This window comes from Garra rufa, chromosome 15 (genome assembly GCF_049309525.1).
Source record: "Garra rufa chromosome 15, GarRuf1.0, whole genome shotgun sequence".
Taxonomy (NCBI): domain Eukaryota; kingdom Metazoa; phylum Chordata; class Actinopteri; order Cypriniformes; family Cyprinidae; genus Garra; species Garra rufa.
The window spans coordinates 33,594,301-33,616,467 of NC_133375.1; the positions used below are offsets into that span (position 1 = coordinate 33,594,301).

The 22,167-nt window shown below is 34.6% G+C and overlaps 2 protein-coding genes across 3 annotated transcripts in view; one reads left to right on the top strand and one right to left on the bottom strand.

Annotated features, from left to right (window-relative positions):
• The window catches only part of LOC141287206 (DENN domain-containing protein 2D-like), a 28,188-nt gene extending 20,432 nt beyond the window's left edge, over positions 1 to 7,756 (top strand). The window contains exons 11-16 of one of the 2 annotated variants that reach the window (XM_073819340.1): positions 2,119 to 2,267; positions 2,382 to 2,553; positions 2,649 to 2,699; positions 2,802 to 2,883; positions 5,856 to 6,104; positions 7,240 to 7,756. In XM_073819340.1, coding sequence (XP_073675441.1) covers positions 2,119 to 2,267; positions 2,382 to 2,553; positions 2,649 to 2,699; positions 2,802 to 2,883; positions 5,856 to 6,104; positions 7,240 to 7,304 — 768 coding nt within the window. In that variant the 3' untranslated portion in view covers positions 7,305 to 7,756. The remainder of the gene's footprint in view (positions 1 to 2,118; positions 2,268 to 2,381; positions 2,554 to 2,648; positions 2,700 to 2,801; positions 2,884 to 5,855; positions 6,105 to 7,239) is intronic. The other variant, XM_073819341.1, reaches the window with a different exon arrangement.
• A 180-nt stretch (positions 7,757 to 7,936) lies between these two features.
• LOC141287207 (DNA damage-regulated autophagy modulator protein 2-like) lies at positions 7,937 to 21,937 on the bottom strand. Its single transcript, XM_073819342.1, has 7 exons — positions 21,807 to 21,937; positions 21,455 to 21,522; positions 16,794 to 16,936; positions 16,027 to 16,204; positions 15,816 to 15,898; positions 10,330 to 10,422; positions 7,937 to 8,091 (listed from the first exon to the last, which is right to left on the bottom strand). The coding sequence occupies exons 1-7, from the start codon at positions 21,935 to 21,937 to the stop codon at positions 7,969 to 7,971; spliced, it is 819 nt and encodes a 272-aa protein (XP_073675443.1). The 3' UTR covers positions 7,937 to 7,968.
• Positions 21,938 to 22,167: the final 230 nt, after the last annotated feature.

Consider the following 22,167-nt stretch of genomic DNA (forward strand, 5'->3'; position numbering starts at 1 on the left):
GAAGAGAATAAAAGCTGGTTTTCCATGTATTTTCCCCAGTAATCTTAAACCATAGAGTGTTAATTACAGTACATTAAAGGAGGTGGGAAGTAATACGTCTCTAATTCCAAACAAGCGGCCAGGCAGGCTGAGACATGCTGTCCACAAACACACATCTCCTCAGCTCTTGAAAAACAGCAGGAAATTGAAGTGAGTGAAGTAATAGCTCAGGGGAAAGGGTCAAAGATGAGCTGTTTCATGCAGGTATGTCCTCATTCTTTGTACCAACTTGACTCAGCTCTGTTCGAAATTCTCTTCTAGCACATTTTCTATGGAACATTCCAATCAAGGGATCCGCATATACGTCACATTTTTATAAAAACCCATGTGGAATTATTTTCACCACATCCGTGATTTTATTTGACATTTATCTTTCTACAGTTAAGGTCAAAATTTTACCTACACCTTTCAGAATCTGCAAAATGTAAATGATTTTACCAAAATAAGAGGGATCATACAAAATGCATGTTATTTTTTTATTTAATACTGACCTGAATAAGATATTTTATGTAAAAGACGTTTACATATAGTCCATAAGAGAAAGTAAAAGTTAAATATATATAAAAATGACCCCGTTCAAAAGTTTACATACACTTGATTCTTAATACTGTGTTGTTACCTGAATGATCCACAGCTGTGTTTTTTTGTTTAGTGATAGTTGTTTATGAGTCCCTTGTTTGTCCTGATCAGTTAAACTGCCTGCTGTTCTTCAGAAAAATCCTTCAGGTCCCACAAATTCTTTAGTTTTTCAGCATTTTTGTGTATTTGAACCCTTTCCAACAATGACTGTATGATTTTGAGATCCATCTTTTCACACTGAGGACAACTGAGGGACTCCTATGCAACTATTACAGAAGGTTCAAACGCTCACTGATGCTTCAGAACAAAAAAATATGCATTAAGAGCCTGGGGGTAAAAACTTTTTAACAGAATGAAGAATTTTCTTATTTTGCCTAAATATCTTTTTTTTTTTCATTTAGTACTGCCCTTCAGAAGCTACAGAAGATTTAGATGTTTCCCAGAAGACAGAACAAGTTAAATTTATCCTGATCTTCGAATTCCAAAAGTTTTCACCCCCAGCTCTTAATGCATTGTGTTTCCTTATGAGACATCAATGAGCATTTGAACCTTCTGTTATAGTTGCATTAGGTAGTTAGCTACAAATTACAAAAAAAGTACTTAACTATAAGCCAGTTTTACAGAACTGACTGTACAGCTATACAACTAATAAAACTAAAGAACAAAAAATTTATATTACTGTGTGGAAAATATAGGGACTAAAACATTATTCAAATTATTCAATGATTCAAATGAATCACTAATACACTTCGAACTATTTATCAGAACACACAAAATTGCTAAACATGAAATAAAAGAAATATCAGATGCCCATTTTCCACAAGTTGGTGTAATTCTTTAGGGTCTTCATGAAATGTTTTGGTTAAAATTCCTCAATGGTCGTGTAAAACAACACCCTTTTTTTACCTAGTCAAAAACAGCTCTTCACAGCGACCCTTTTTGGTGCATGTCTCTTTAAATGATAATAAGCTACTGCTAGGGCTGCTCGATTTTGGAAAAAAATCATAATCACGATTATTTTGGTCAGTACTGTAATCACGATTATTTAACACGATTATAACTGGGTCCAAAACTTTATATTACTGATTAATTTAAAGATAGCAATACAGCAAAAAAAAAAAAAAAAAAGATTAAAAAAAAAAACATTCTTTAAAAAAAAAAAATTCCTGAATACTTTTATGCAAGTAGTCTAATTGAATGTAATTATTTGAATGTAAAATAAAACAGCGTCTTCACTGTAATAGTTAAACATACATTGTTTCTTATTAAAACTACAAAAGCAGTTGTGGGCGGGACCTAAGCAGAATTATGCCAAACTGCTTAGAAAATCAAAACGGCTTGATAATTGACACTGTTTAGGTTTTTGGGGATTTAAAAAAAGGAGTGAATAGATTTTTATATGTGTCGACACACTGCTAAGACACATTTTGAATGAATCCTCAACAGTTTTTTAAATAATGTACTGTACCTATAATAAAGTATCTGTGTATCTCTCTGTAGATCATCAGCTTGACTCGTCCAACAGACTCCTGGCTGGAGCATGTAGATTTCCGCACATTGTTCAAATGCCTGTCAGATGAGGAGGTGCTCCAGGTGTTTGCTGCTATTGTACTAGAGCGGAGGATCGTCTTCATCGCTGAGGAGCTTGGGTACTAAAACAACCACCCATGCACACACCACATACACAAGTGTTACGTTTTGCTTTGATTTATACGTACACGTATAAGTATAACCCATAACCCAAACCTGTTTTATCTCTGCAGGACGTTGTCTCAGGTGATCCACGCAGTGGCTGTACTCCTATATCCATTCATCTGGCAGCACACGCTCATTTCCATCGTTCCCGAGATCCTAATTGACGTCGTCATGGCACCCACGCCATACCTGCTGGGTGTTCAGAAGAAACTCGCAGATCAGGTCACCGACCAGACCGAGGTGAGTGACCTGACTTGTGACATTGTTAACACATTGCAAGCAATTTATATTTCAAACGCTGCAAGCTGATATTCTAAATTCATCTCCTCACCCAGCTGCTTGTTGTTGACTTGTCAGAAGGCAGGAAGGAGACATTTATCAAGTGTGTAAGTTCATGCTTAAATCATAGAGGGCATCTTATAATTTGTTGCCTTGAAAAGTGACTGATATAGAGTGGATGACTGTGGTTGAAATGTTTCTCTAAACAGATGGGAGATGAGGACACAATATTACCTCACAAACTCAAAGATGAAATCAAGCAGGCCCTCAGTGCCAAAAACGAGAACTCAAGTAAGCAGCGTTTTTACTTCATATTTGGTGGAGTTGTTTTAATCAATTTTCAGTAACACTTAACTTAAAGCCTTTATGTATAATGCATTATAAAAGTAGTTTTAATGCATTAGTTATGCCTTGTAATCCACATTACAATGCATTGTACAATCTCATGAATAATTATCACTTAACACTTATCAATTGTTAAGCTATACATTTTAGATTGTTAGAATTATTCACGTCAATATATAATTGATTACAATGGAAATTATGAATAATTTTAATGCGTTAAAACCTTTCATACCGCTTTATAATGCATTCTACAAAGGCTATAAGTAAAGTGTTACCCAATTTTCTTATTGCTCATAAGTAGTGTTAAGAACTTCATCTTTGAATGTCGTTGAGCCAATTGAACTATTTTTGTTTCAGGTCATTTTGTTAATTTTTAACGTTTTATTTTTAACAGTCCCCAAACTCTTCCACATACACAATCTTTGACCAAATTCTGTAAAACATTGTAAAGCGACCAAAGATAAATATATATATATATTAGTGGTGGGCCGTTATCGGCGTTAACGTGCTGCGTTAACGTGAGACTCTTATCGGGCGATAAAAAAAAAATATCGCCGTTAATCTATTCTCAAATTTGGGTTGGGAGCTGGGTCTAAACTACGCAAGCTATGATGACTTTCACCTTGATAGTTTAACGCGGATGTATAAAGACTATAGAATATGGTCGCGCGTTTACGTCTCCTCCGCCAAAACACAGACTGGATCGCGTCGTCCTCCATTCATAAAAACCGAATCTACTATAGCGCGAAATGCCACGTAAATTCGTCGTTTTTTGGATTCATAAATCAAATGTTGGTCTGTCACTTAATTCAAATCGCGATATGGACTAGTGTATGTGAAAACTGAAATGCAAAAAGACCGTTTTAATATGAATCCGGTATGTTCCGTTTGCCTAGCTGTATGTATAAACTCAATCTCCAAAACTGCTGTGAGTGTCACTTTTACCGTTTCATTTGAGAAAACTCGCATCATATCATACTGTATACACAGAAACTTCACGACAACCTGTCAAAATAAAAGTACGGTGTAACATGTATCCCCACCCCCCAAAAGCTGGAAACGTAGGGGAAACACTGGCTACCATAGATATATATACGTATATGTATATTTTTATCACACTGTACAACAATAATACTGTTTTTTTATTACAGTAAGGGCTAAGTTTAGGGTTGGGTAGGTGTAGATGTTAAAAAAAAAACAATCTAATAGGTAGAAAAAATAATTTCATTGTTAGTTAGTTAGTAAACACAAGTACATCTTATGGAACATAATTTATTTTCATCAACAAATTATCATAGAACAGCTTTATTGAGCAGTTTGTGATGCAGTTTGGAAACAGGAGATGAGCGCCTGGTCTAATGCGCCACCTGGCTTGAGAAAACCATTCTCAAAGACTTACTTTTAGTCATTATTTGGGTAGCACACATATTCTGAATGCCTTCAGCAGAATTCAAATTAGCCATTTTAATCTAGATTAATCTAGATTAATTCCAAGATTTAATCTAGATTAATCTAGATTAAAAAAATTAATCTATGCCCACCACTAATATATATATATATATATATATATATATATATATATATATATTATTAAATGATTATTGAAGACTTTCGTTCATTTGTCATGTGACAGATGCAACATTGCATGGATGGTGTACCTATATCATTGGCAATTGGACATAAATGATCAAATCTTCCCAATTACATTACGATTTAAAGAGTGTTGCCAGATTTTGCTAGAAAACCCAGCAGGTGATTCTAAAATAAAAGCTAAAAAATAAGCTATTTGGCACTAGCCACTAATTGTCCTAAACTAGCCAAAATACACTGCTTTGTTTTGTAAATAAGCTCAAAAATGCAATCCACAAGTGGTAATATTTACAAGAGATTATTATGAAATATAAGCCCAAAAAAACGTATATTAAGCAGACATGGCAACACTGCTTGTCCACTGTGTTACAATTGTTAACAAAACCCAGCACCTCTGTCAATATTATACATGTCCAGACATCATATAATGTGTCTTTAATATCTGCTAATATTACTTTCTGAAAATGCATATTACACTATTGTTGTCAAAGTTTCATGTTCACAGTCGCAAGACACCATGACATTGCTACATACACTACCAGTCAAAAGTTTTTGAACAGTAAGATTTTTGATGTTTTTTTTAAAGAAGTATCTTCTGCTCACCAAGCCTGCATTTTTTTTTGATCCAAAGTACAGCAAAAACAGTAAAAGAAAAGTGAAAAAAATAGTTGAGTACATTTTTTTCAGGATTTTTTGATGAATAGACAGATCAGCAAAGACCAACATTTATCTGAAATAAAAAGCTTTTGAAACATTATACACTATACCATTCAAACCAACTTTTTGTTAGGAAAGAAATTAGTACTTTTATTTAGAAAGGATGCTTTAAATTGATCAAAAGTGATGATAAAGACATTTATAATGTTACAAAAGGCTTTCTATTCATCAAAGAAACCTGGAAAAACCTACTCAGCTGTTTTCAACATAATAATAAAAACAAAAGTTTTTTGAGCAGCAAATCAGAATGTTAGAATGATTTCTGAAGGATCATGTGACTGGAGTAATGATTAATAAAAATTCAGCTTTGAAATCACAGGAATAAATGACATTTTAAAATATATTCAAATACAAAACAGTTCTTTTAAAAAGTAAACATATTTCAAAATGTTGTTGTTTTTGCTGTACTTAAGATCAAATAAATGCAGAAGAAACTTCTTTAAAAATATTAAAAATCTTCAAAAGTCAATCAAACTTTTGACTGGTAGTATAAATAATCACAGTTGCACTCTAGAAACAGCATATAATTTTCTCAACAATAGCAGAAATGTAAAAATCAAGTATTAAAAAAAACTAATAACCCATGTATTTATATCATTTATCATCTTCAGGTCTTGAGGATTTGAACCAGGTGGTCCCAGAAGCTTTCCTGCCATTCTTTATCAAGACTGCCGGCCACTTCGCTAAGTACATTGTGCGGAACGGCAAAGACCAGCGGGGCGAATTCCAGCGAACAAATTTCTGTAAATCCATAGAATCCAAGAGCACACGGCGGTTTGTGAAGAAATTTGTACAGACGCAGATGTTCGACCTCTTCATTCAGGAAATGGAACAGAGACCTGCTTCTCAGGACGGCACAGGTAAGACACGCACTTTGACATAACATTAAAATTCATATAAATATGATATATTTTCACACTGTATCTTGAAATTAATGTAGAAACAACATAAAGATATATATTATAAATAATTTAATAGCATCTTTTTACTGTGTACACTGCCAGTCAAAAGTTTTTGGACAGTAAGATTTTAATGTTTTTCAAGTTAGTCTCTTCTGCTCACTAAGCCTGCTTTTTTTTGATCCAGAGTACAGCAAAACAGTAAAATTTTGACATATTTTTACTATTTAAAATAACTTTTCTATTTAACTATATTTTAAATTGTAATTTATTCCTTTGATTTCAAAGCTGAGTTTTTAGTTTTATTCTTCAGAAATCATTCTAATATTCTGATTTGCTGCTCCAAAAAGACATTTATTATTATTATGTTGAAAACATCTGAGTAGAATATTTTCAGGTTTATTTGATGAATAGAACGTTCAAAAGAACAGCATTTATCTGAAATAGAAATCTTTTGTAACGTCATGTGTCTTAATCATATTTATATACAACAAAAGTGTTCATTTCTATAATTTCTGACTCCAAGCTTTTGAAAAATTTAAGCTTTTAATTTCAGATAAATGCTGATCTTTTAATTCATCAAAGAATCCTTAAACAGGAAATCAGCATATGAAAATGATTTCTGAAGGGTCATGTGACACTGAAGACTGGAGTAATGATGCTGAAAATTTAGCTTTGATCACAGGAATAAATAGTACAATAGTAAAACAGTATAAATATTAAAAATAGTGAAATATAATAGTAAAAATATTTCACAATATAACTGCTTTTGCTGTATTTTGGATCAAATAAATGCAGGCTTGGTGAGCAGAAGAGACTTCTTTAAAAAACATTAAACTGCTTACTGTCCCAAAACTTTTGACTATTAAATAGATTTTTTGGTTTGTTTTGTTAATTATGTTTAATTTAATTGAACTTAAAACTATTTCCACATAAACCCATTATACATGTCATATTTAGATGTCTTTTATAGTGTCATCTTAATGACTTATTGTATTTTTGCTTAAGAAGAGGATGCTACAAATATAAAATAATCTTGAATAGTTAATAGTAAAAATGATATAGTCAATGTTTTCTCCCTTTTTCCTTTTTACAGGGCTTTTTGACAGAAAGATTGCAGAATACCACAAAAAGATGAGAGAGAAAGCCAAGAAACACTAGTGGAAGCACTCACCAAAGTAGCTGGTTGTAAATCTTGTGTGAAATAAATCAGTCGGTAGTAAATAATTTTAAGGAATGTAGATAGAACTAAATGTCAGATTATTTTTTATTTATGTCATTTGTCATTCTTTTACTGCTGTTTGTCATTTGCGTCGGGTCTTGTAGGGTGTTGTGGGTAACTATTGTGATAAGCTGCTGTATTTAATGCAGGTGTAAGGCTTGTTTTAGCTAGAAACATTTGACCAGAAGGATCAATGTCACAGAAACTGAGCCAGTAGAAACAGCCTGAATGGAAAAACATACATTTTAAATGCAAACAAATCAGATTCAGTGAATGAAATTAAATAAAAGGTACATTTCATCTCTAGATTTCACAAATAAATGTAAAAGCACTGAAATGTCAAAATATTTAACATGTTTCTTCTAAAATTAAAAGGAGAAAGACTTCATACAAGTGGTGTGATATTGTATTTACTCTGCTGATAAAACTTCTGTAAAAATGTTGTACATACCTAGACTCTCTCTCAGTATTCTCAGAATAACGCATAAAGCTTAGGAAGAGAAACATAGTGTTACAGAAGCCTCTCCTGAATGTGAAAAGTTCTCCAGGAACACCGAATGTCCGCAGCAGTGCTCGATGTCAGACACAAGGTGGCAGAGTCTTTCACATGGCACCAGCCAGCAGAGGTGAGCGTTCTCCATGTCGCACTTGCTCTCTCTCTTCATAGAGAGGATAGTTGTAGAGATGATTACTCTGAAGAACAGGCTGAACCCGCAGAGTGATTTTCTGGGGGGGAAAAAGAGGTTTGGTTAAACAGGTTGCAAACTGTATGCAAATTAGGCTATCTACAGTTGAGGTCAAAATTTTACATACATCTTGCAGAATCTGCTAAATGGCAATTATTTGACCAAAATGCATGTTTTTTTTATTTAGTACTGACCTGGATAAGATATTTCACATAAAAGATGTTATAGTCCACAAGAGAAAATCATAGCTGTATTTACAAAAATGACCCTGTTCAAAAGTTTACATACGCTTGATTCTTAATACTGTCCTGTTACCTGAATGACCCACAGTTTAGTGCTAGTTGTTCATGAGTCTATTGTTTGTCCTGAACAGTTGAACTGCCCGCCGTTCTTAAGAAAAATCCTTCATATCCCACAAATTATTATTATTATTATTTTTTTTTTTTTTAGCATTTTTGTGTATTTGAACTAGGGCTGCACGATATTGGGAAAAAATTACATTGCAATATATTTTATTCTTGCGATATATATTGCGATGTGTACAAATTCATTTATGTTCATCAGGTTGTTTTGAACTGCTTAAAAATCAAATAATAATTCAAGAATAATTGGGGTAATTTTGTAAGCATTTTTTAAAGAATAAAAAATGTAAAAGTACAGTATAACCTGAAATAAAATACTTTTTAAAGCTTATTTTGGGTAGTTTCATAAACAGTTTGACTCACCTTATTCACTGTCAATTCAGGCAAATCAAGGCTCTAATATGAAATTAATAATGAATGTTGCTTTTACCCTGATGAAAGGGAAATCAGCTTCTTCCTTTCACGAAAAATATTAAAAGCTTAGCCAAGATGGAGGAACAGCTGATCGTAGCTGTTACAGGGATAACATTTTTTAGCAGCAGAGCTACTGCAAGCAATTTTAGTTTTGGAAATTTATCTTTGTTTATTTATCTTTGCTGAAACTTCCGCGTATTTAGGAGAGCGCGGGTCATGGTTGCTTAGCAACGACAGACACCACTCTGCCACTCAAGTTACAGTACAGAGCGCTTTGGAAAGAAGGAGAAAGCGGCGCGCCTAGCGTTTTCCACGCGTTTTTAGGCGCGACATGTGAACGGTCCCTTAAATTCGTAGTGTTTCCGCGAGTTGTGGCAACAACTGCCAGGCACTCCCGACAAAGCACCTGTTTTTGGTCAGCAGCATCCTTTTTGTATCCAAAATACTTCCATATGTGTTTCTTTTTGCACCAAATCTTCCATTTCGGCGCTTTTCTCCCGTCCCGCGCTCATTTCGCCATGCGCACGCAGAGACTGCATGCATGAAGTAGGTGAAGCAACGTGTGCATTGTAGTTTTTAAAGAACCTTTAAACATGAGTTAATTACTTTATTTTAGACAAATATAGATCCGTGAATAGAAAGTTTAGATATATAGAAAGTAATTTTTTTTTGCCCTGCATCGTGACTGCCACGATGTGACTATCGCGCATGCGTACATCGCGATGACGATGCTGAAACGATCTATCGTGCAGCCCTAATTTGAACCCTTTTCAAGTGTGACTGTATGATTTTGAGGTCCATCTTTTCACACTGAAGACAACTGAGGGACTTACGAATCTATACAGAAGGTTCAAACATTCAGTAGCTGCGTTTCCATTAAAGATTTGCGCAAAACTTTGGCGCCATTTTATAAATGTCGATTACAAACATGATTAAAAAGTATTGCAAAATGACGGCGTTTCCATTGACCGATGTTCTCGCAAGGGATTTTTGTGGGATTTGGGCTATATTTAATGGAATATGTAAATGAAAAAAAAACCTTTCCATTGCTGTTTTGCGAAATATTCCTTTTTTGAATTGCCTGAAAAACCACCTCATGCGAGCGTTATAACTTTTTTGCAATTGAAAAAAAAACAGCATGCAGGTTAGGTAGTTTTGATGCTGGGATGCTGGTTAGGTATGTTTCGATGCTGGTTTATACTGGTCTTTTGCTGGTTTATGCTGGTCATGTGCTGGTCAAGAACCAGCATAAACCAGCAAAATGACCAGTATAAACCAGCAAAGGACCAGCTTAAATCAGCATCAAAACCTACCTAACCTGCATATGCTGTTTTTTTCAACAGGGTGGGAGTTTTTGCACAATTGATGCATTTACATTTCATTCATCTTCATTCTCTTCGAAAGTTTTCACCCCCAGCTCTTAATGCATTGACTAAATGATGTATAATTTTACATTATTTGATGTATTATGACTTATGAACCACCATAGTAAAAGAACATACCTGGAAATCTCGTATGTACGTCAGGAAGAAGCAAATGAAAGAGAATGCCAGAGACCACTCAGCTGCAGCACTGACCTGGTGCGCTACAAAATCCTTAAATATAAGAGAGTTTACATTTACATCTATACCCATCCATTAACAATGCAGCAGCTACCAGTGGTCCCAGAAATCTTAAATAAATCCATCTCTCAAATAAATCCACCTTTCAACGTGTAAGTAAGCCGTTGTTTTGTTTTGTTCTGTTCTGAATGTGCAAGACTTCTGATTCATTAGCCGCTATAGGGATATGACGAGAATAACAAGGTGCAGTAAAAGGTATTCAGTTTGCACGATAAACCAATGTGTGCATAATTAAGATGATACATCCAAATAAAATGGTAAGAAACACCAGTTTGCAATATCAAGCAGTGAAGCTTTTTTGTACAGCTAAAAATAGCTGGAAATGGATATCAATGGAAGCCAGATACATTCAATTTACAAATGGCTGTGCGCCCACTCTTGCACAAAAAATAAGGTGGATAGGTGCAGCATGTATATACACTGTAACCGATTTTTGTAATTTGAACAGTATTTTACTGTAATATCTACAGTAAGATACTGTAAAATGTATATACAGTATTTTACTGTAAACTGCAAAGGATTATGGGAAAATATATGATCACTACTGTAATTCTCCACTACTGTAAATCCGTTTACAGTAGTGAACTTGCCCGCGAAAAATTGACCAATGGCAAGGGAGATTTTTTTTTCTCCTGTTGAGAGGAAGTGGCGGTAAAAAGGACAAAAGAGAAATGTTGCATCAATAACTCGACAAAAAGGTTAGTATATTATTTCTGTTTTATGAAAAACTGAACAATTTTAATTTGTTTTCACTTGTTAACAGCAAACTAACAATATTCATCGTGTTTTTCATGTCGGTAGCCTTTTTTTTCTGACTGGCGGCCGGGGCGCCGCCATAACGGTGAAAACATGGACTGGTGAGTAAATTAAGGTGACCTATATTAGTCGAAATAAACTTTATTTAAACTGAGAAACACGTTTGTATATTCGGCTGCCCTTTAATGCAAGTTAGTTCGTCTGACGAGCCCTTACTCAAGCTTAACAGCAAACTGAGGTGAAATACTGAGGTAAAGTGCGTTAAGCAACACCACTGTTTCTGTGGAGATTTTAAACTGTATTTTCAAGCCCTTCTTTTGTTTATTTTCAAGTTTCTGGTCTGGATGTCGTCTGTAACGTCGGAGCGCGGAGGTGTATTTTGGATCTTCTTCTGTGAATGACTGCCATATCGACGATAACATGAACTGGTAAGCTAATAATGTCAGTAAGCCGAAGTTGACAAACTTAACGTTAGTCACAGAGCAGCATAATATCTTTTAAACGCTGCCTCTTTATAGCTGGCAAGGTAATTCTGTTCAAATGATGTTTAAGTAAGAAATGTGTGTATGAATGTCGTATGTAACTTTATAGACGGTCCCTTCAGTGACAGACGTGACATAAACAGCGCGCTAACATGAAACACTGAGGTAAAACTGAACACCGCGGTTAACTGCATCTTTTGTGTTTTATTTTCAAGTTTGTGGTCTCGTGGTCATGTCGTCTGCATCGGAGGTGTATTAGAGTCTTTTCTGGTGATTGCCGTCGTCGCGGTGCAAACAACAGGTGAGCTTCCCCTTTCATCAATTTAACTAAGTTAATGTTAACGTTACTAAATTAGCCAAATTAGCCACAGGCTGCTGTTCTCCACTGACTTGCAGAACAGGTTAACTTTTTAAAGAGAGTAACGGGCTAGCAATATATTAATATAACAAGTTTTGCTAATAAATATTATAAATGTTTATTTTATTAAAAATGTAGATTTTATTACTGTACAGTAGTTGTCTTTTCTGATCATAAACTATAGTAACACTAAAAGGGTGTTGTGACACTGTCTGTTACAGGAGATTTCTCCAAGCACTAACTGGATGCTGACCATCAGGGGCAGAATCATCATACAGCCAGCTGTCCATTTTACAGACATGCAGAATCAGGTAACCCAAAACATTTTTGTTTTACATTGCATTTACATTCATGCATTTTTCAGATGCTTTTATCCTAAGCAAGTTATATTGTATTTAAAGTACACATTTGAAAGGTATTTATTTCCGGGGAATGTTTTTTATTACCATGTCTTGTCACATCAAGATTGAGTTTGCATGCACATTAAAATTATTTCTATTAAACCAGCATTTAAACAGCAAAATGCAGCTGCTTCAGGTATCTTTAACTTACTGTAACCTTTAAATTCATAATAGCAATCTTACCGTCTGTCAATTTAGATTATTGTTACTGTAAAGCAACAATTAGAGATTTTTAATCATAGTAGGCTTATTATATGCACAGACTTTCTAGGAAACACACGTTTAGAATTAGGGATGTAACGATATCAAAACTTCACGGTACGGTAATACCTCGTATGGCACGGTATGGTATTTATTGAATCATTTACTGGAAAAACAAAACTAATGAAGAGACTCGAAAAAAGTGCCAGAAGTGTTTATTAAACAGTTTACATGAACACTGAACATACCAATGGCATACAAATAAGCCATCTATCTGTAAACTTTGAAACAGAAACTTAAATTTTTCAATTTTAGTAACAAAAAATTATTAAAGCATGTAAAAAAAACAGTCAAATCAGTTTAGCTGAATGAGTTGTCTGAATCTAGTTGTCTGCTTGAAATAAGATTTTTTTTCTTACCCCATTGGCAGATTATTTAGCTTGTTTTAAACAAAAACTCGCTTAATTTTGACTTGTTTTTACTAAAAACAAGACAATAATTTTTACTTGTCTAGAAAATCCTTCTTGATTTAAGAATTTTTAGATATTTTGGCTGGAAACAAGACAAAATTCTAAGTAAGAAAAGCATTTTTTGCAGTGCAGTTGGCTCTCATGTCTTTCTTTTGCATTAAATCTTTATTAAAAACAATCCTTTAAAGAACTTTTCTACCTGGACAAGTGCATCTATTATGTTGCCTAGTTTATTTAAAACTGCACCTTTCCTTATTTGAAACAGCCAAAAAGCCACGTGTTGACTGTGAAACACAGTAGACTTCATTTATATGCATTTATGGTACATTTCTGTGTCAATCCATGTTCATTTTTACAGCGAACAATGCACTGTAACATTAATTCGCATACAGCGCAGCAAAAAAATAGACTCGGTGCAGAAACGATCGCTGCACTGCTGCAAAGGCACCGCTTCTAGGACGTACTGCCGGACAGCAACCGCGTGCAGTGTGAACGCTCTAATCCGTTAACATGGGTGCTGAAAATAATACGTAACGCATACGCGCTGCAGACGGAGCAGGTTCGACCATTTCCATCTCTTTTCCTTGCTGATACAGTCTGTAGCGACAACAGACCGCAAAGGATGATGGCCACGCCTGGGCTGATGGGAAATGTAGTTCCCGCTACCTCCCGGTCGCTCCATTCGCCTGAGCAAACTTTTCTCAGAAGACCTATACTATCGTTTTATCGAGTCATGCGACCACGGTAGTATCGAAAAAAATTGTTATTGCGGTATGACGGTATTTACAATACCGTTACATCCCTATTTAGAATGTTTATATGAACAGATTGGTTAGCATTTAGCATGGTCTGTGGCAGACTTTTGAGTGTCAGGGCAACAAAATTCAATAAACAAGAATGTAATATTAAGTGATTTAAATCATGAAGAAAGTATTGTCTTTTTGCTCCATTTAGTAAAAACGGTTCTTAACAAAGCCATGTTGTGCATCTCTGCACACAGCAGTGTTTCATTACTGAATGAATTTACCTTTTTTAAACACCTAGAATCAGTGACTTACTGACCCATTCATAAAATTCTTTATAAAAAATTTCAAGAAAAAGTTTCTTCAGTTTTTTTTCTTACTACTGCGTTCGTATGTAGTATATCATTTTTTTTTAAATGCATACAGCACCAAGTTTGACAGTTGAGGCAAATTCTTTAAACACTGTTTTTCTTGTGCTTGCAGGTTTGTTCAGACAGTCAACCTTTGTGGCAGCAAATGCATTGACAGTCACAGATCAGATGGACTTCTGGAAAGAGGGTGCAAACAACAAGCATCAGCCTGAATCCCATTCTGCCGTTTCTCATCAGAGAGCTTGTCAAATTTGACTCAAAACTACTAAAATTTAACACAACACAAACACATTTTTACTGTATGATTTTATTTTATTTATACTACCAGACAAAGCTTTTGAACAGTAAGATTTTAAATGTTTTTAAAGAAGGTCTCTTCTGCTCACTAAGCCTGCATTCATTTGATCCAAAGTACAGCAAACACAGTACACTTTTGAACCATTTTTATTATTTAAAATAACTGTTTTCTTTTTGAATATATTTTAAAATGTAATTTATTGCTGTGATCAAACCTTAATTTTTAGCATCATTACTGCAGTCACATGATCCTTCAGAAATCATTCTAATAATTTGATTTTCTGCTCAAAAACTATTATTATGATGTTGCTGAAATTATTATAATGCTAAAATACATTTTTTTTTTTTCAGGTTTCTTTGATGAATAGAAAGTTCAGATAAACAGCATTTATCTGAAACAGAAATAGTTTGTAACATTATGAATGTCTTTATTATCACTTTTGATCAATTTAAATCATCCTTGCTAAATAATATCTTTCTATTAATCAAAGAATCCTGAAAAATCTAAAAATTAAATAATGTTTATCAGCATACTAGAATGATTTCTGAAGGATCATGTGATACTGAAGACGAGTAATGATGCTGAAAATTCAGCTTTGATCAAAGGAATAAATTAAATTTGGATCAAATTAATGCAGGCTTGGTAAGCAGAAGAGAATTCTTTAAAAAAATCTTAGTGTTCAAAAACTTATGACTGGTAGTGTACTTACTTATTTTTGCTTTTCAGTATGTGTATGTTTGCCATGATACAAAGTCTCTGTACTTTTAAAAAGAAAATGTTCAACAATTAAAAAGAATATTATCAGAACTAATGCTTATGAGTTATTGTGATTTTTATGGGGTTGGGGTGGTAAAAATCTTGAATTACAGTGCTGTAGGTTAATTGGATTGTTTTTACAGGTAGAAAATGTTTAAAATAAATTAAAATAAACTCTATAGTACTGATACTGTAATTGAAAATACAGTAAAAATACTGTAATTGAAGATACAGTAAAAACACTGTAAATGAAATTACAGTAAAAATAATGTAAATGAAATTACAGTAAAAATACTGTAAATGAAATTACAGTAAAAATACTGTAAATGAAATTACAGTAAAGACCTTTTAGTACTGTAAATGCACTTACAGTATTAATACTGTAAACATTTTTACAGTAACTTACTGGCATCCAGCTGCCAGTAAGTTACTGTAAAATTTACAGCAAACTTTTTACAGTGTAGGTACTATGGTTGAAATATTAAAAGACACTGTACAGTAACTCAGATCAAGTGTATCATCTGTCTTACTCGCTCTCCAGGCTGCCAGTGTAACTTATTAGCTACATCCACGCCAGGCAGGTCATCATACATTAACACAGAGGATATGAAAACTGACAGATTCAGTCAAAGAAGCAGAACAGGTATAAGAATACTGACACAGCTGGTTTATAAGAAATACAGAGAATCATTACAAACTGACACAATTTTTAAAGACTCCATATATAGACCAAAAGGATACGTGTAATGATGCTAATAAGCGACCACATTCCCACAGCCATACGTGCCAAAAGAATATCCCTGCCATGGAAACGTGGCTGCATGCGATATGACATGCCAGTCTGGACTAGGATATACAATGTCCCAGGACCAAAGGTGAGCCCTGCGCCCAAAAGGTGGATGGACATCATATCTGTTTTCTGGAGGAATATAAAAACATTACACTGGCCGTTTTAGAGAACTGATATTAAAGGGATAGTTCACCCAAAAATGAAAATTCTGTCATTAATTAGTCACCCTCATTAGTCAACCTCATATTTTCGACGAAACCCAAGAGCTTTCTGACCCTGCATAGACAGCAAGGGTTCTACCACGTTCAAGACCCAGAAATTTACCAAGAACATTGACAAAATACTCCATGTTCCACATGTACTATCAATAATGGCAAAAGATGGTAACTCTGGGGAGAAGAATGGTTGAATAAAGTTGCAAGTTTTGTTGTTGTAGCTTCATAAAATTACCATTGAACCACTGATGTCACATGGACTATGTTATGGATGTCTTTACTACTTTTTTGGGCCTTGAACATGTCAGTTGCATTGCTGTCTATGCAGGGTCAGAAAGCTCTCGGATTTAATTAAAAATATCTTAATTTATGTTCCGAAGACGAATGAAGGACTTACAGGTTTGGAACGACATGAGGGTGAGTAATAAATGACAGAATTTTCATTTTTTGGGTAAACTATCCCTTTAAACACTCAGATCAGAGAATGAAACTCTGGGTGTCACCTGAAAATTGGCCACAACGCACATCCCAACAGTGCTGAAGATGCCCATCAGGAGGCCTGCGTAGTTCAGCAGCTGTAAGCCTGACTCCGAGGCCGAAATCAAAGCCTGAACTTGTTTATATCGCACATACATGGTGCCCAACCCTAAAAACACATACAGGAGAACACATGATTCAGTCCTCTACATCCTCTCAAAATATCCACAGACTAAAGCTACATGAACAAATTTCAGAAACTTCCCAGCTAAAAAGAGCAATTGTTTCTTAAAGGTGTCATAGAATGGAAAACTGTATTTACTTTGGCTTAGTTGAATAATAACAGTTCAGTACATGGACATGACATACCGTGAGTCTGAAACACCATCGTTTCCTCCATCTTATATAAAGCTGGTATTTGCAAAAGACCACTGAAAAATAGGCGAATCCTAACATAACAGCGACTATTACGTAATAGTCGCGATCATTAATAGTTAAGCCACCAACATTTGCATAGCCCAATCATCAGACGTTCTGCAGCTAGGCTATTGTGATAAAAAACAAAACAAAGCGAGGACGATAGCGAAAATGTCAGATCAAGGGAATAAATGTTATGTTCCAGGTTGTGCAGGAGATGTTAAGTGCAGGGATGGTTGGTGTCTGTAACTTACTCAGAACGGCAAGAAAAACAAATAAGGCGTTCTAATAAAATAAGGCGAGCTACTGAAGGGAAATGGTTAGCTTAATGCTAGCGGTAGCCTGTTACATTGCAGTACATAAGATTTCACTTACTACATAAATGAAGAGATGACTGCGGATCCTGAGCATCACTAACAAGCATCTAAATCATGGGCGTCGGAACCATTGAACGTGGGTGGGACAGGACCCACCCACTTTTGAAGACCAATGATATTGGACCCACCCACTTTACCGTCTCTAATTCAGCGAATATATCTGTGCACTTTTCAGAGCGCCGTCAGACTCAGTCAAATCCATTGTATGAGGTATGCCTTAATAAATTAAACTCCATTTAGCTAAAGCCTTAAATTACATGCTGTGGTTTCCTCAAATGTATTCCACTTGGCTTATTCAGAGTCCATATCAATTAAACTCATTCCGGGTTTTAACTAGTCGGTCGTGCCTGCTGGACTCCCGAGACACAGCAAAGTAAACAAAGCAGCGTAACTTCTGCTCTGATACACCTAACCCTAGCTGATACTTTATTTCAACTTTTCAATTATTTCATTAATTTACAAATAAACAAATGCCTTTCCGATATGATATAAGTGAAAAGGGAGACATTTCGGAAATGATTTCACCAAAAGGCGGACGCGAACTCGGGTCTCCCGCGTCAAAAGCGATGTGTATTATCGCTTACGCCACTGATAATGTTCTTCAATGGTCGTCTTTTGTTATATTTGTAAATATGGCCTATGTGCATTGTGTAAAAACGCATTCAATAAAAGGCACCAGACTACAGAAAATGGCATATACTACAGTATTTTTTTTTTTTCTGGGGGAGGACCCACCCACATTTATTTTGCTTCCGACGCCCATGATCTAAATTTATGTGGTTAGTACTGCCGCTGTAGTATAACGTTACACAGAACACATGCGATCACTAAATTGAAAGTAAAATTATTGTGCATTCAAAACGGCAGTTTCAATGAACCGCATATTAATAGCGGTTCAAGCTCTGTGATTAAATATATATTTTCCTCCATGTGCGAGCTACTGAAATGAGCCGCTCTGTGAAACAGCCAATCAGAGCAGAGCTCATCATTAGTATTCATGAATCTTCCAAATAAGGCAATAACAGAGCATTTCATTCTAGGGACAAATCCTAGGGTTGTAAATGGACCTGTAAAACCGTTTCTGGAGATTTTTTTGCCCTTTCCTATGCCATATACCTTCTATGTAGATATCAGAACAATTTAAAATATAGTATCAATGCATTCTATGGCACCTTTAACACATTATAAATGTTAGATTGTAAACTATCAGAGTTAGACCGTTAAATAGTTTTCAGCTTTTTTGTGATCTGGATTTTTCGGACAAGCCTAAAATCATGTCTGGAGCTAACATCATTAGCATTAGCATTAGCATCAGTGGTTCACCCTTTCAGTCGCGAGTTACTGTCATTACCGTCTACAGTTTGCTAGCTAGCTATGCCTTTGTCACATAAACACATATTACTTGGTTGCGATAATTCACAAATTTCACAAATAATTCATGAAAATCTGCATTTGGAAGATACAAAATGAACAGTCTATAACTTCCGGCAATATGGATAAACGATTTTGATGACATCACCCTGCACTTCAGCTTCTCATCCAATCAAATGCTCTCTAGAATCCAAAGCGTCCCACCCTTTACACTATAAATAGACGTTGAAGTCAGACTGAAATTGGTCACTTGATCACAGAATTTGTATTTTCTGCATGGTGAATCTATAGTTTTTTCACGTAGTGCACTATATAGGGGACTAGGAAAAATTCAGTATAAGTATGCTTTCCATTGGGGCGTAAGAAGTATGGTTTTGATTGTAATTGTGGCTGTTATACAGTGTTAAATGTGGCTTTATCGAGTTCAACGGCTCTGGCTCAAGCGGTGATATAAACAAAACGCTATTGGCTATTTAAAAATTGACGGGACTGCTTCATATGTCTCGTCCTGTCTTCCTGTTTCAGTTTAAATAACAACAACACATGGAATATTGCTGCGTGTTTCAAAGCACTGCAGTGGACCTGTAATGTTGTTTTTTTTCCTGAAGAAAGGCAAAGAAATAAGTATAAATCCTATACATAATCAAATGTGTCATACTGTACATTCCTAAACCCTGGGTTGCTATTCTTTTTTGCATTTTTGCGATGATCAACAATCATGATTAGATAAACACAAAACCTCATTTGGTTTTCCATAAATAAAATGGGTAAAATTCAACAATATGCAAGGAGCCACACTGAGATCTTCATATCTCTGGAACTGAACCATACAGGGCCTTAAAAATAAATATACCCAAATAAAAGTTTGTTAATAGTTATAATAGTAAGGATAGCACACCTAAAGTGCATGTTTACAGGCATGTTTAATGTGGGAAGATAATATTTATGCACTGGGCAACTGTTTCGATAGTGGGTACCTAGAGATACATTTCTAGTTTCAACATTATTTGTTCTTCAGATATTACTCGTTAAATGAAAAACTATCAGCTCTATACAAAGTAATGGAAATTTAGATATATTTAATACTTCTTGAGTGACATCCATGCAAACTTTTAAACTGTCACTATTAGTGTGTGTGATGCAACAAAGATTGCTAAAGTCAGCAGATTTTACTAACAGATTTACCAGTCTCTGTATAAATTATGTATTTATAGAGATTGGTAGGTCTGTTAGTAAAATCTCCTGACTTCAGCAATCTTTGTTGCCATCCTGCCATCTTTCTAAAGTAATTTTTGCTCCCCATAATGTGGCTCAGAATCTCAGTGAAAAGCTGGAAAGCTTTCATTTAGACCCCTCTTTACAAAATTACTCAGTAAAAATTCATTCATTACATTTAATATGCTGTCTTTCTTCTTCATTTATGTATTTATTTCACCAGAAGACATAAATTATCAGTTTCTGTTTTACCCAGGGACCTCTGGTTGACTTGACATGCGATTACCCAAAATTTATTTCTAAAAAAATTAAAAATTACACTAACAGTCAAAAGTTTTTGAACAGTAAGAGTTTTAATATTTTTTAAAGAAATGTCTTCTGCTCACAAGCCTTCATTTATTTTATCTAAATTACAGCAAAAACTGTACAAAATTTTAAATATTGAAAATTTTAATATTTTTAACATTTAAAATTACTGCTTTCCATTTGAATATATTTTGAAATTTAATTTATTCCTGTGATCAGCTAAATTTTTAGTATCATTACTCCAGCCTTCAGTGTCACATGATCCTTCAGAAGTCATTCTAATATACTGATTTGCTCAAGAAACATTTATTATTATTATTTGTAATAATTAAAACAGTTAAGTACAATTTTTTCAGTTTCCTTTGATGAATAGCACGATCCAAAGATCAGCATTTTGTAACATTATACACTATACCATTCAAAAGCTTGGAGTCAGTATATACATTTTTTTGTGAATTAAGAAATTAATACTTTTTATTTTGCAAGGATGCTTTAAATTGATCTAAATTGATAAAAGACATTTATAATGTTCAAACGTTTTCTATTTCAGATAAATGCTGTTCTTCTGAACATTCTGAAAATGAAACCTGAAAAAAATTATACTCAGTTGTTTTCAACATAATAATAGTTTTTTTTTTTCAGAATATTTCAGAATATTAGAATTATTTTTAAAGGATCATGCGACTGGAGTAATGATGCTAAAAATTAAGCTTTGAAATCACGAATAAATTACATCTTAATATATATTCAAATAGAAAACATTTTTTAAATAGTAAATAGTATTTCAACATTTTACTGTTTTTGCTGTGCTTTGGATCAAATAAATGCAAAACATTAAAAAAACATAAAAAATCTTACTATTCAAAAACTTTTGACTGGTAGTTTATGCACAAAACAGCATTTGCATACTTTTCAAACTCATTAAAACTAAAATAAACCAGTGAATTTAAACTAAAACCCCTTGGCAGGATACAAACCTTAAAAGGAAAAGAAGCAATTACCTAAGAAAGCTGAGATTGACAGCATGAAGCCAAACACACAGCGTTCAGGAACCTCAGTACCTGTGTCACTACAAACAAAATTAATAAACACAGTTTGACAGATGACAGGAATAAAAAATAAAAAAAAGTATGATTTTGAAGCAGTCGACTAAAGTTGGTATTTCACAGCATGTCTCTGATTTAAACCCATCAAATTCTTAAAAGTCATATAATAATAAAAAATGCATGATTGAATTTTACCTTATACATTCCAAGCTGGATGTTTCTCACACCCAATTTTAAAGTCTTGAATGATGCATGACTGCTCATGGACGTCTACAAATGGAAACAAGAACAAAACGGAAAAATGTACCTTATATATGGAACAAGTAGGTCGGCATGGCCCAACACAACCGCTGTGGAATAAGAGATGAGAAACGTAGCGGATGACCAGATAACCAGAGCCACCGGGAGAGCACAAAGCCCCTGCTGAAACCACCACATACTGCCCTCACATCGAGATACTCACTCACAGAGATCACCAACATCAAGAACAATCAGCAACACATACAACATGATCAGACAAAAAGATACACACACACATTGAGGGGTGGATGCACACTCAGAACGCCCTTCTCATGCAAACAGAAATAAGGGGACGTCAGGTCAGCTGAGACTCAGCATCACCAAATTAAATGGACATCAATATCATCTGGGAAAACTCACTTAGTCAC

Excerpts from the sequence above, each read along its gene's own strand:
- LOC141287207 (XM_073819342.1), bottom strand. The coding sequence starts at position 21,937 with ATGTGGTGGTTTCAGCAGGGGCTTTGTGCTCTCCCGGTGGCTCTGGTT. Across the intron at positions 16,205-16,793 it reads GCGTTGTGGCCAATTTTCAG|AAAACAGATATGATGTCCAT; the intron begins GTGACACCCAGA and ends ATATTCCTCCAG. Across the intron at positions 10,423-15,815 it reads ACTGGCAGCCTGGAGAGCGA|GATTTTGTAGCGCACCAGGT; the intron begins GTAAGACAGATG and ends CTTATATTTAAG.